Source organism: Diabrotica virgifera, chromosome 4 (assembly GCF_917563875.1).
Source record: "Diabrotica virgifera virgifera chromosome 4, PGI_DIABVI_V3a".
NCBI classification, from domain to species: Eukaryota; Metazoa; Arthropoda; class Insecta; order Coleoptera; family Chrysomelidae; genus Diabrotica; species Diabrotica virgifera.
In genome coordinates this window covers 92,228,048-92,242,828 of record NC_065446.1, presented here as the reverse complement: position 1 = coordinate 92,242,828, position 14,781 = coordinate 92,228,048, and the positions used below count along the sequence as shown (strand labels likewise).

General features: G+C 32.7%; 1 protein-coding gene across 1 annotated transcript in view; it reads left to right on the top strand.

Annotated features, from left to right (window-relative positions):
- LOC114338698 (proton-coupled folate transporter-like) overlaps positions 1-14,781 on the top strand; it is a 123,033-nt gene that overhangs the window by 92,500 nt on the left and 15,752 nt on the right. Inside the window, exons 4-5 of the mRNA XM_050648266.1 lie at positions 4,415-4,589; positions 13,383-13,563. Of these exons, the coding sequence (XP_050504223.1) occupies positions 4,415-4,589; positions 13,383-13,563 (356 nt within the window). The remainder of the gene's footprint in view (positions 1-4,414; positions 4,590-13,382; positions 13,564-14,781) is intronic.

Here is a 14,781-nt window from a genome sequence, read left to right as displayed (position 1 = left end):
TTCTCACGAAAAATTAAAATTTTGGATCTTTAATAACTCAAAAAGTTTTGATTTATTTTAATAACTTTATATAACAAATGTTGCTTAGAATTTGCCCCTCTATCGAATTATGGGGTTACTCTTAATAAAATATTTTTCACCCCCCAGAAGGGATGGCATCCACTCCCAGGGTAAAAGCGCAAGTTAGCACCATGTCACCTTTGTTCCTTGAGACATCCTCTAACCACTCACCAATTTTCATGCAAATACATATTGGAGGTTCAACGAAATCGGAGGAAATAGCTCTTATCCACCTTCAGTGACTGCACTATATTTCTAGCACATTAGCAATAATTTGTTGAATACATGAATAAATTATTTAAAAAAAAACTATGTTAATAATACATTATAAAATTTTAATAAATGTTAAGTATTTGTTGGTGATTTTTCGCATAAAGTAAGTATAAAATTATTTATAAGTGTGACACTTATATAGAGACGCAGTGCCGGCGCTGGAGTGGTATCTATCTGACCCCCAAGCTATACCACCACCCCTCCCCATCGCAGTACATAACGAATGATAAGGCTTTGTATTGAACGTTACCTTGGATGCCCTGGGTAATGGGACATCCTCTGCATTACTTTATATGGTTAAACCACCTGATTTTAGGGGTAGCTAGAAGAGCTTTTCTCCCTATTAATGACTTGATTTTAGACTTGTGTCCTAACAATGTGTATCCCGGGCAGCGAGGCACCGACCTCCGCTATCCGCAAATGTCCCCGGTAAATAAAGTTCGGTTACAGTTTTATTGGACCATCTTCTGACAAAACAACTTCACTTTAACTTTTTTAAGAAATTGGCTAAGAGAACTAAGATTGTTTGTTTTTGCGATTTCTTCTTTTTCGGCTTTTCTTTTTCTTTTTGTGTACCAGATAATTTTTCTTATTCCATTTTTATTTAACTAAAAAAAATAATAACTTTAAAAACTCAACATTATGCTTCTGAAGTAATGTGAAACCGTAATTTAATAATAGTACTGAGTACTTAACAAATATAATTTAATATTAGATAATTGAATGCAACACTATTGCAGAGTACCTACAACTACTGACAAACTATTCTGTATTATAATTACATGAAATATTACTAAATCTAAAGAGCTCTAAACTAAATTTTATGTAGGGGAGATATGTCTGAGACGGCATACTTTTTTTTAAATGTTTTGTAATCGATAATTGATAAAGTTAGATATGTAATGAAAATCAAAGTCAGTGCTAGGAACATTTACTTAAATATAACATTAGTTTTTAACAAGGTACATAATATTATTATGAGAGCATATTACCATAGATATCAACAGAGTACAAAAAGCTATAGCAGCTATAGCAGAATAACGCGTGATATGCCATCTCAGCCAGTATGCCGTCTCAGGCATATCTCCCCTAAAATGTTTATTTTAATATTATGTTTTTATGGGAATTGGGCAGGGAAGTGGGCAGCGTGAATGTATAAATAGCTCACTCGCGCTGCCGCTGATAATTCTACTGCCATTGCACGGCGCTCCCTCAAAAGTCGGTTTTCGAGATGTAAGTCAAATAACTGGCAGCGCGAGCGCGAGTAAGCATTCACATTTAACTACTCTCTCTCACTTGCCGCCGGCAAAGCGGCAAGTGAGTAAGGGAGCAAGACGATGCTGTCGTCACATTCCATTCTTGTGAGTCGTTCGGTAATTAATTTAAATGAGTTGTGAGGACATTGGCGAGGCACTGATGTAAACACCTCACTCGCGTCGATATCGTATTTCACGATATCATTTTTTTTTTATAAAAACAGAAATAAAGCTTTTTTCCCCCAGACATGCTTCATTATTTGGATATTTCACATTGAATTATTCTATTTGGAATTTTTCGAATATGAACCTATTTGTCATTGGCTATAACTCTGTTTTTTCTATTTATAGAGACCTACTATATACACCATTTTTTTCAATTTTTTATAGACTATAGTTTTGATAAGAATATTTTTTTCCACAAAATGCCTACTTTTTGAGTTATTTGAGTTATTGTCTAAAAACGTGGTTATTTTGTTGAAAAATGAACATATTCACTTGTGAATAACTCGAAAAGTATTGATTTGGTGAAAAAAACTCTATAGAACAAAAGTTGCTTAAAATTCGGAATGGGACGTTTCATCGCCGCCGGTTCATCGTCGCCGTTTCGATGCCGCCGGTTCATCGCCAGTCCATTTCATCGCCGGCCGTTTCATCGCCGGCCGTTTCATCGCCAGTTAGTCAGTTGATCTTGTATTATGGGAGATGACACGACACGACGTTAAATTCAGTTCAAAACGTATGACAAATAAATAGATAAAAAATATTATTATATTAATTTACTGTTCTATTTCTACTTCCCCTAAATTTGATACTAAACAGTATTAAATTTGTAGTGTTAAATTTTATTTTATATTATAAAAGTTTAAAAGTCTATTAAAAGATTAAGTATGGCAACGGGAATGGTCATATCTCGCATTTCCTAGAATTCCTAATTAATACTAAAAATAAATAATAAGTGTAACTGTCGAAAATTGGTCGAAAATTCGGAAATATATCAGTTAGCGATTAACTGACTGGCGATGAACCGGCGACATCGAAACGGCCGGCGATGAACCGGCGGCATCGAAACGGCCGGCGATGAACCGGCGGCATCGAAACGGCCGGCGATGAATCGGCCGGCAATGAACTGGCGGCATCGAAACGGTGGCGATGAACTGGCGGTGATGAAACGTCCTAGACCCCTTAAAATTAGTCAGTTTATCCATTTCGCGACTTATCTTGGACATATATTTTTTCACCCCCGAGATGGGGTGAAACTCACCCCTAGGGCAAAAGCACACATCGGCACCATATCACTTTTTTTCTTTGACATGTTAGCTATGCGTATGCCAAATTTCATGTCAATTCAAGCGGTTCTTTAAAATTTACAGCAAAAACCGTGAAAGAATGTACTAATATGACATATCAATAAACGCGTATTGGAAAGTCGAGCCCGAACATTTAGTTCTGGTTTTGATGTCATTTCCGGTTAAAAAGTTATGACCGAAAGTTTGGCAAAAATTACTCAAAATATATTGTATATCAATCGAAGCAAAGTTACACGAAGAGTTCAATATCGACTTCTACTTCTACTTCTGGTCACGTTGCGGGTGAAAACCCAGAACTTACGAAGTCCCATTGCTTTTTTAAAATGAGTCTTTCTTATACCCTCTATTTTACCACATTAACATTGTATTATAACGAAGCTTTCAAAATCCAGTCGCTGCGTGGAAGGAGACAGGTTGTATTTAGGTTGTAAACTGATTGTAAACCGATTGCAGATGAAAAATCATTTCAACAGTTGTTTTAACACTAGAAAGTCTGGCTTAGCATACCTACCGAGAAAGCCGGAAGGGATCATTTTGGTCCCACGCTCTTTAATCAATTAATACTCGGTTTAAAGAAATTAAATCTACTCTAGACGGTAGAATCTGATTTTATTTTTTACTTTCATTGTTTAACACATTCGCTGTCTATCAAAAACATTCGGAACACCATACAGTTTGTAGTTTTTGATATTTGCTACACATTGCCTTGTTACAGCCATGGCAATGATTGCAAGTATGATCTCCTTTACAAAATATTTTCAACTGATATTTTTTTCGTTTTTGGATAGTAACAGTGAAAGTTGTTGGTAGACCTGGTGTTGCTAGGCGTAGTTCCAGATTTCGGGAGACAAGGTATGGGGCCCATAATTCTTCACACAGCCGAAGAATAAACTTACGAAGGCTGAGTCTACTTCCAGTTATTTCTTTATAAATAATTCATGCATTTATTGCTTCCAAGTCAAGAGTATTATAAAACACGTACATAGGCCATCGTCTTGAAGTTACTTTTGTAGTATACAGACGCGTCATTTGGTCCTCTACTACACCAACAATTGCATCTTTGTGTTCACTTGTGTTCACCAACAATTGTATCTTTATTACGTAGATGATCAGTACCAGTATAAGGGTACCCATTTACAATAAACATACATAAATATAATTTTACCCATTCGACAGGAATTTGAAAGAAATTATTGTCGAATTTCCCAGAAAACGATAATAACTTACACAGGGCCAATTTGGCCCCTTTAGACTTCTATGGTAGATTTGTTAAAAAAACCATTTAATAAATTTAGTAAACAATATTTTTTTGTGTTAAATAGATAAGGCTTTGCATCGAAATATTAAAAGTCATAAAATATGAAAATATTATTGCATCAAATAAAAAAACTACAATAACTTTAAATCGCAACAGGGGCCAAATTGGCCCCTCCGACTTTCTAGTGTTAAAACAGTTGCGCCGAGAACGCTGGAGCTTATTTTTAAGTATTTCTCTAATCATATTTTTATTTTTAGGCCATTTTTTTAGTATGTTAATCATGGTAGTGTTGAGTGCCATTCCTTCCATAAATCCATGGTATTTCATGTTGTCGACAGTACCGGTAATGTTAACTGGGGGATTTGCAACATTTTTAGTGACAATATTGTCATACTTTTCTGATATTAGCACTGATGAAACTAGAGGAATGAGGTAAATAAATACAAATTGGTCTACTACTACTTATAAATATTCGTGCCCACACGTAAGTGTGGGAATTCTTGTAATCCTTGTTTTAATAACATTATTAAATATAAATATAATACAATATATTAAATATAAAATAACTTTTTTTAATAACACTATTAAATAGTATTAAAAAAATATTAAAATAAAAACTTTATTGAGACCAATTTACTGGTAACACCTTCGTGGTTTCTAAAATTTGCAAACCAACAAATCGCTGGAGTAAAGAAGGCTGAGAAAGATGCATCGCACTTCTCGCCTGTCCAGCGCTGTAAAATTCCAACGAAAAATAGTCCCGCATATTCAGATAGGAGTAAAACTAGTACATATAAATAAATACCACAGGCCTACAGAAAAGAAATTTTGTTTTGGTGCCGTGAATCGTTAAGCTGATTTTTACTATATTAGGGGTGATAAATCGAAATATGGATTCCGTTTTTTTGTATTAGCTCTAGATTTATGGATACGGTACATTCCGAAATTAGTAGTTTTAATATTTGAGATAATGACGAATATGCTATTCAAAGGAATATACATTGTTAATTAAACTTCTTCCTCAGTATATTTGTTGTTCTCACTGTATTATGCCTTATTTATGCAATAAATCATACTATAAAGTCGTTACATTACCAAACTTTAGTCGAATCAGAGAAAATAATCTTACCACCTCTCCATATTAAGCTATGCCTTATGAAGCAATTCGTTAAGGCACTTGATTCTAATGGAACATGCTTCGCCTACATAGGAAGGAAGCTGCCCCAGGTAAGTACGGAAAACTTAAAACTGGAATCTTTGATGGACCACAGATCAGAATTCTTACAAAGGATCCGGCTTTTGTGGGGTCAATGAATGAGGTAGAGAAAAAAGCTAGGCTTTCATTTGTGCACATTATGAAAAATTTTCTAGAAAATTACAAAAGTGAAAACTATGCTGAGCTGGTAAACCGCTTGCTGAATAACTTCGAATCACGTGGATGTAATATGAGCATCAAAGTCCACTATCTTCACAGCGCTTGGACCGTTTCCCTGAAAACTTAGGTGACACAAGTGAGAAGTAAGGTGAGAGATTTAACCAAGACATAAAAACCATGGAGGATCGCTACCGAGGAAGACGGGACACTCATAAATGGTGGCAGATTTTTTTAAACAGAGGCTGTTTAAAAGTTCATTTCAGGAAATCACGCAAGCGAAGCTTTTGTTACGTCAAGTAAAGTTTTTTTTTCTATTTTGTTAGTTTTTTTCTCAAAAATAACTGTATATCTGTTTCATTATACAAAGGGTTTTATCGAGAAATTGCTTAAAATATACGTATTTTCTACTTCTGATTTTTATTTCAATTTAGTATATCCATATCAGCATATTCGTAGTTTATTGCCTAAAAAGCTAGCATGACCTACGCTATCTTGAAAACTAGAGCTGATAGGGCAAAAGTAAAGCCATATTCGGAATCAGCACCCCAAATATACCTAAAATCAGCTCTAAACACTTTGGCACCAAAAACACTGTAGGCCTGTGTAATCATTTCGTTGCAAAACGAAACAAGAGCTGCCTTATATTTCAGTTTGTTTAGAGCATCAAAAGCACCCTATATATAGGGTGAGGCAGATACAAGTCCTATTAGAAATATCTAGAGAACTAAAGGCAACAGGATTATGAAAATCGGAATAAAGGGGTTTTGAAGAGTGATCTATTCAATGAAAATATTTTCATCTATTTGCTACTTACGGTTATACCGGAAGTTGCTTATAACTTCGTTTTTTTAAATAGGACACCCTGTATATTTTTACATTTTTGGATTCTCCTCGATGTCTTCTTTCTTAAATTATTAGGTATTGCAATATTATACAGGGTGGTTTAAAAGATAATTACGTTTTTTTCTTAATTTCGTAGCAACATTCGCACCCTGTAAAATTGTATTAGTTTAACATCGAAAACTCTATTTATGTTCAAATGGTTTTTAATATAGCCTATTATTGTTATTAATTGTTAGTATAGCTAATTTATTAATTTTAGTATACAGGGTTGGTCGAAACTAGGAATAAGTATTTTATGAGTTTTCTTAAATGGAACACCCTGTATTTTAGTATTCTAAGGGAATGATATTTTATGGTACTTTTTTATTTCTTAAGCATTCCCTATACCTAAGTGCTTTAAATTGTGAGTTATGGGTGATTCAAGCCAAATATTAATTGTAACAAAAAATACGTGAAATTTTATTAGGTTGGCCGTGAAAATACTCAATCACAAATAATTTTTCGGAAATGAATACATATTAATTTAGACTGATCCTTAAAATTAGCAGTAATGGTTGAGCTATCAAAATAACTACGTAATTAAGATTGTTGGTTCAATTAACAATTAAGCACAAATAAAAGAAGTTAGATATAGGGAATGCTTAAGAAATAAAAAAGTATCATAAAATATCATTTCATCACAATACTAAAATATAGGGTGTTCCATTTAAGAAAACTCTTTCCGAGTTTCGACCAACCCTGCAGATAAAAATTAAAAAATTAGCTATTCTAACAATTCTTAACAATATTAGACTATATTAAAAACCATTTAAACATAAACAGAGTTTTTGTTGTTAAACTGCTACAATTCTACAGGGTGTGAATTTTGCTACGAAATTTAGAAAAAACGTAATTATCTTTTATACCACCCTGTATAATATAACAAAACCTCATATTAAAAAAAAAGACATCGAGGAGAATCCAAAAATGTAAAAATATACAGGGAAGTATAAAATAGATGAAAATATTTTCATTAAATAAATCACTATTCAAAACCCCTTCACTCCAATTTTCATAATTCTGTTGCCTTTAGTTCTCGATATATTTCTAATAGGCCAGTTATCTGCCTCACCCTATATATTTTCAAAAAACCTTTTTAACACATAGTGATGTAAGGCGACAATACATTACATACAACACATTATGTTACATTATAATACAATACAAAAACAACTTAATCTACAACTTTAACTACATAATAACTGCTATACATTTATATTATGTACAAATTTGACCCATTCCTTCTTATTTCTAGCCAACGTCCTCGCTTCTATCCACTTTGTTCCCATTTTCTCGATTATTTTGCCTAGTGTTCTATCCCATGTTTGTCGTGGTCTACATTTCTTCTTTCTTCTTTGAGTTTTTGCCTGCCAAATTACTTTCACCGGTTTTGTCTGATCCATTCTCTGAAGATGACCCCACCAACTGAGTTGCCTTCTCTCTATAAATTCTAACGTTGACTCGATTTCCAAATTTTCTCTTATTTGAGTGTTCCGTAGTCTATTTCTTTTGGTAACTCCTTGAATTCGTCTAAGATATTTCATTTCTACTGCCTGTATTTTACTCTTTTGTCGTTCTGTTAGTACCCATGACTCGCAACCAAAGGCTAATACAGGTCTATATATTGACTTGAACACATTCATTTTTGTTTTTCGTGTTATTTCTTTTTTATTTATGAATTTATTGCTCTTTGCATGGTTCATTGTTTTTTGAATTCTATTATTAATTTCTGTTTCCTGTCTTCCGTTGTCTTCTAATTCTACTCCTAAGTATTGGAATGTTCGTGCTTGTTCTATATTTACTTCTTCTATTTTTATGTTTATCTTTTCTTCTTCTTCCTTTTCCCCCATGACCATAACTTTTGTTTTATTTTTATTAATTGTCATTCCATATTTTTTTAGTGTTTCATTCCATATTTCTATATTTCTTTGTAGTTGTTTGTCATTTTCGGCTAATATGACGACGTCATCGGCGAATGCTCCTTCTGAAATGTCTACTCTTCTTAAATTTCTATAACCCACATGCATTTTTTTTTCACTTTTACTTTACATTCTTTAATTATCTCATCCATGTAAATTATAAACAGTGTTGGACTTAATCCTCCTTCTTGTCTTAGTCCCTCGTTCGTAGTAAATGGTTTTGATGTTTTCGTTTGGCTGATGATATAATCCACATTGTTGTTGTAAATGTTCTTAATTACCCTTATCATTTTGTTACTTATACCTCTCTTCTCTAATATTTCCCATAATTTTTGCCTTGGTACCGTGTCAAAAGCCTTTCAAGATCTAAGTAAGCCATATTCTTTTTTATCCTGTTGCTTATATTTTTCTATTATTTGCTTGATTGTAAATATATGATCCTCGGTGCTTCTGCCTTTTCTGAAACCGCTTTGTGTTTCCTCGAGTGTGCTGTCAATTTTTCGGCTTATTCTTTTGTTCAGTATTTTTTCGTATATTTTCATGGCAGTGCTTAACAGTGTTATTCCTCTATAATTGTTGCAATCTGCTCCATCGCCTTTTTTATAAATCGGCACCACTATCTGTGCCTTCTGCCAGTCCATCGGTATCTGTTCTTCTCTCCAAAATGCATTAAATATTTTTAATATTAGCTCTGTTGCATTTTGTCGCATTTATTTTATTATTTCACTGATTATTCTGTCATAACCTGGTACTTTTCCGTTTTTCATTTCTGCAATAGCTTCTTGCAGTTCATTTATGGTTATAGGGTCTACTTTGTCTACTTCTATTCTTTGGTTCGCTACATTGTTTTCTTCTTGATAGCAGTGAGTTTGTAGCATCGCTTGGAAATTTTCTCTCCATCTGTTCATTATTTCATTTCCTTGTGTAAGAATTTCGCCAGTTTTATTCTTTATGTTTTCTATTTCTTGAATTTTTTCTTTTCTCATTGATTTTAATACTCCATAGAACAGTTTTTGATTCTCTTTACTGTTTTTTCCATATTTTCTCCAAATTCTGTCCATTTGTTCTTTTTTGCCTTTGTAACCAGTTCTTTTACTAGTCTCCTGTGTTTTTTATATTCTTCATAGTTTTCTGGTGTTTTGTTTTGTAAGTATATTTTCCAAGCATGTTTCTGTCTTTTAACTTGTTGTTTTATTTCTTCATTCCACCATGCAGTTTGCTTTCTTTTATTGCTCTTTTTACTTGTTCCACATACTTCTGTCGCTGTATTTAGTATTATCTCTTTGAAGTAGTTCCATAATTGTTCAACGTTTTGACACTCTCTATTTTCTTTAGTATTTTCTAGTTTTTGATTTATGATGATCTGGTACTTCTTTGTATTCTCTGTATTTCTCAAATTATATCACCTAATAGTTTCATATTCTTGCTTCTTTTCTTGCATTTTGGGATTGTTGTTATTATCTGACATATTTTGTTTTATTTTCATAATTACTAAATAGTGCTCACTTCCTATTTCTGGATCCCTTCTAACTTTTGTGTCCATTACGTTTTTCTTGTTATTTTTTTCTACTAACATGTAATCAATTATCGATTTTTTTTCTCTTGTGTAGTTGTGTATGTTTTTGTGTTCAAAAAAGGTATTAGTTAAAATGTGCAAAAGCGCCCTAACCGGTTTCAAAACTTATTAGGATATCACCAGAGAGTGCATATTTGATTATCTCTGAACCAACTAAAATTCGGGCTGCCAGTATCGATTCACAACGAAATAACGTGATGGTATGGATGTCGGGATGACATCTGCTAAAAACAAGCGAAAGTTTTGCTTTAATAAAATTATTAAATAATATTAAAAACAAAACTTTATTGGGACTAATTTTCTGGTAACACCTTAGTGGTTCCTAAAATTTGCAAACCAACGAATTGCTGGAGCAAAGAAGACTGAGGGAGATCTAAGAGTTGCGTCTCACTTCTCGCCTATCCAGCGCGGTACAATTCCAACGAAAAATGGTCCCGCATATTCAGATAGGAGTAAAGCTAATATAAATAAACAATAATTTCATTATAAAACGAAATGATTATTTATTTATGTTAGCTTTACTCCTATATGAGTATACACGACCAGTTTCAGCGTCGGATTAACCATTAGGCGGACTAAGTGGCCGCCTAGGGCCGGCACACTTGATGGGGCCCGAGTCCCGCTCAAATAATGCATTAATTAATATTGAATTATTTAAACAGTAATTTAAAAAAATGTAAAATGTTAAATAAATCAAATAGGGCTAACGGAGACAAACAAAAAAAGAGAATGGTTAATTTAGGATTTCCAATCAAACTCAGTTTTTTGTTTTGTCTTCTGTTAAATATGTCAGGAAAATACAACAAACTTCAAGCCAAAATTAAGCAGTTATCTCCAACGGCATTTTATATTCCACGTTCTAATAATTATTCCCTCAATTTGGTGATCAATTTTGCAAGCAAATTTTGTTTAGAAGCTGTTAATTATTTTGGTATGGTTCAAGAAATATTTTTTGTTTTCAATTTCTACCCACTGATGAGCCCTATAGTCTATCCACTCAAGGTAAAATATTGCAAATCCTCCGGATTTTTAAGAACCTTTAGATTTTAAAGAAGAGCTTGGATTGACATGAAATTTGGCATACATATAGCTAACATGTCAGATAAACAAGTAATATTGTGCCGATGTGTGGTTTTGCCATGGGAGTGAGTCCACCCCTTCTCGAGAGTGAAAAATATACGGTCAAAATACGCCCGGAAGTGAATAAACTGACTAATTCTAAGCAATTTTTGTTCAATAGAGTTTTTTCACACAGTTAATACTTTTAGATTTAATTGCGAGTGAATATATTCATTTTTCAATAAAAAAACACGTATTTAGACGGTTTTTCGCAAATAACTCAAAAAGCAAGTATTTTGTCGCAAAAATTTTGTTATAAAATAGTAAAAAAATGGTGTACGTGTGAAGTCTGTAGACCCAGTAAACGCAGAGTTGTAGGTAATAAAAAGTAGGTTCTTATTCATCAAATTCCAAATCGAACATTTCAACGTGAAATAACTAAAAACTTTCCAGGGAAAACTCATAATAACTTTTTAAAGCGTTTAAAATAGCTTTATTTTTGTTTTTTAAAAAAGTTTCTAGCTTGAAAAGTAAGCAAGATACGCTCAAAATAAAGTTGATCCCTTTTTTGGGTAAAAAACTGGTGAAAGTCGCCTCTTAATTGGCGTCCCAAATGAAATTAATCGGTACCGCTTCACAAGCTACTTTACTTATGTATTTTTATATGCTCTGTAAGTTTTATTGGTATACAGTGCTAATTTATGAAATGGCTGTAGTAGGAAGGGCTTGAACAAGTCACTAATCACTAGTGTATGCAAATTTTGAACAGTCATACCTTAAACAGGTTTTATCTTCCAAAAAAATGAAAATCTAAAATATTCAGAAAAGCAAAACCAACATTTTTTAACTCTTTAAGAATTTTGGTATCACTAATAATTTTAAGTTATTTTGAAAAAAAGACATTAAAAATTGTTTTACTTTAAATCCCAATGTTTCGAAATATAAGCACTGGGAACCGGTGAAACTTACAGATCGTATAAATTATACATAAGCACAAATTAGGGCATGATTTTTCTCAAGATTTTCAAAATTTCAAGACAATATTTTTTGCCAGAAAAAGGAACCAACATTATTTTGAGCTTAACTTGCTTAATTTTTATACTAAAAACTAAAAAGAAAACAAAAATAAAGCTTCTTTAACACTTTAAAAAAGTTGTGATGAGTTTTCACCCAAAAGTGCTTCATTTTTTGGTTATTTACATTGAAATATTAGATTTGGAATTCATCGAATAAGGATCTACTTTTCCTTACCTCCAGCTCTGCTTATACTGGGTCTACATACTTCAGACATACACCATATTTTTTACTTTTGTATACGCTATATTTTTCAAAAAAAATATTTTTTCGATAAAATAATTAATTTTTGAGATATTTGCGAAAATCCGTCTAAAAACGTCTCTTTTGTTGTTGAAAAATGAACATATTCACTCGCAAATAACTCGAAAAGTATTGACTTGGTGAAAAAGTCTATAAAACAAAAATTGCTTACAATTAATCAGTTTATCAATTTCCGCACTTATTTTAAACGTATGTTTTTTCACCCCCGAAGGGGTGGCACTCATCTCCAAGGCAAAATCAGGTTCGGCACAATATCACTTTTTTTCTTTAGCATGTTAGCTATGTGTATGAAAAATGTGTGTTGATTATTGGCCAGTTGTTGCAAAAGTAAAAAGACTTGTATACTAAAATTTGCTAGATGGTCAGGTCAGCTAGATTTGATGCTGTTAAAGCAGTTCAAAGGTTATATAGAAAAATGAGTAAGTATCAAATAGCTCTTAACCATTATGTGGTCCAAAATTTCAGAACGTTTTTGAAATTATAATAGTGCTGCTAGTAAACATTAAAAAATGCAACTATAAATTTATCAGATGCAGTTAATTTACTTAAATCATTAGCAATCTTTATCTTTATTTTTTACATTGTCGTAATTTATTTTTGTATTAACTACTTCCCAAAACAATATAAATATCTGTAAATTTGTTTTAAGTAAATGGTCGCTATAAAAGGGCCTACTTCTTATGGCCGCCTAGGGCCCCATGATGCCTTAAACCGTCACTGACCACTTTTCGTTGGAATTTTACCGCGTTGGACAGGCGAGAAGTGAGATGCAACTCTTAGATCTCCCTCAGTCTTCTTTGTTCCAGCAATTCGTTGGTTTGCAAATTTTAGAAACCACTATAAGGTGTTACCAGGAAATTGGTTCCAATAAGGTTTTATTTTTAATATTATTTAATTATTTTATTAAAGCAAAACTTTCGCTTGTATTGTTAGAATAATACAATTTTGACGTTACGAATGGTCGCCGTTACAAATTGACGGCGTTACGGATTGTCCGTTACCATTTGTGGGGTTACGAATTGTCACGTTACGAGATGTTTTGTCACGGTATATGAACCCATCATGTATGTTTACAGAATGGCTATGTTGGAAGGGATGTTAGGAGCCGGCCAGCTATTTGGTAGTCTTTGTAGTTCCTATATATATTATGCAACTAACTACCCGTCCATGTATGGTATTGCAGCTGGAATAATGGGATTAAACATAATTTATATTTATTTCTTTTTATCCGAGTCTTTGGAAAATATTGAACATAAAGTAAGTTATTTGAAGGTTATAATAATTAGGAATTTTATGAACTTTTTTAACCATAATGTTAATACTTAACCAATTTAAATTTCTATGCGACATTCTATGCAACTACATTAACACCAGTTTATTTTGCAAGTATATGGACCTTTGCTCTAGATTCCTGTGTAATATACCTACTTCTTCAAAATGCGCTGGAATATAAATTAAGTCTAACAGCGAAATATTTTTTCGGTTGAACGAACGCGTGTTTGGGAATAAGTAATTGAAAGACGCGAAGTTTAAAATGTACCTATATAGTCCTGTCGCCAGTAGGGGTACAACGGCCTCCTTAATTCAGATGGACTTACCCAAGATTTCTTTATGTATTTTGACCCGTAGAACACGAATTTTTTGGGTAACAGTCGATCCGGATGTCGATAAGATTTTTATAAACAAAGAACTTGAGGAATCACATAACAGCGATTTTTCGCAAAACAAAACATGTTTTTATATTCTTTGGGTCATTCTAAGCAAAAAATTATTTTACAAGTTTTTTGGTAGGATGCATAGTTTTTGGCATAAATGGGGTTGAACTTTCAAAAAATCGAAAAATTGCAATTTTTGAACCCGAATAACTTTTGATTGAAAAATAAAATAGCAATTCTGCTTATCGCATTTGAAAGTTCAAGTAAAATTCTATCGGTTTTGATTATTTTCATTGCTAGAAATTAATTTTTTTATTGTTAAACAAAGCTATCAACACATAGTGATTGAATGATGTTTTCAATGCATTTCTAACTTGAAATCGAACGAGTAGGCGCGCATACACAATTTCTACGTACACTTCGCGTCAAAAAAAACTGGTACAATTCTTATAACCGAAAATCGTGTTTTTCAAGCTGTGTAAGTTGATCTTGTCACAAGTGTCATTCCAATTTCTAGGGCAACGTTGCCAGTTCAACGAAAATATTATATCAAACTAGGTAAAAACGGGGCAGTGCGACAGACCGCATTTTTTAATATACCAAAAACTGAAACAATTGTAATTTTCCGTCATCTCAATTAAGTATCCATATACATTGATTCGTGTTTTATTATAATTTATGAAAATATTTCAATTCAAAAATAATGATAGATAATAAATCTTGACATGACTTTAAATCATTATGTTTAATGTCAAATAACAATGACAAAACTGCATTAAGTTGTGTAGAATAAATAAAACATACTGGAAAAATTAAAAAT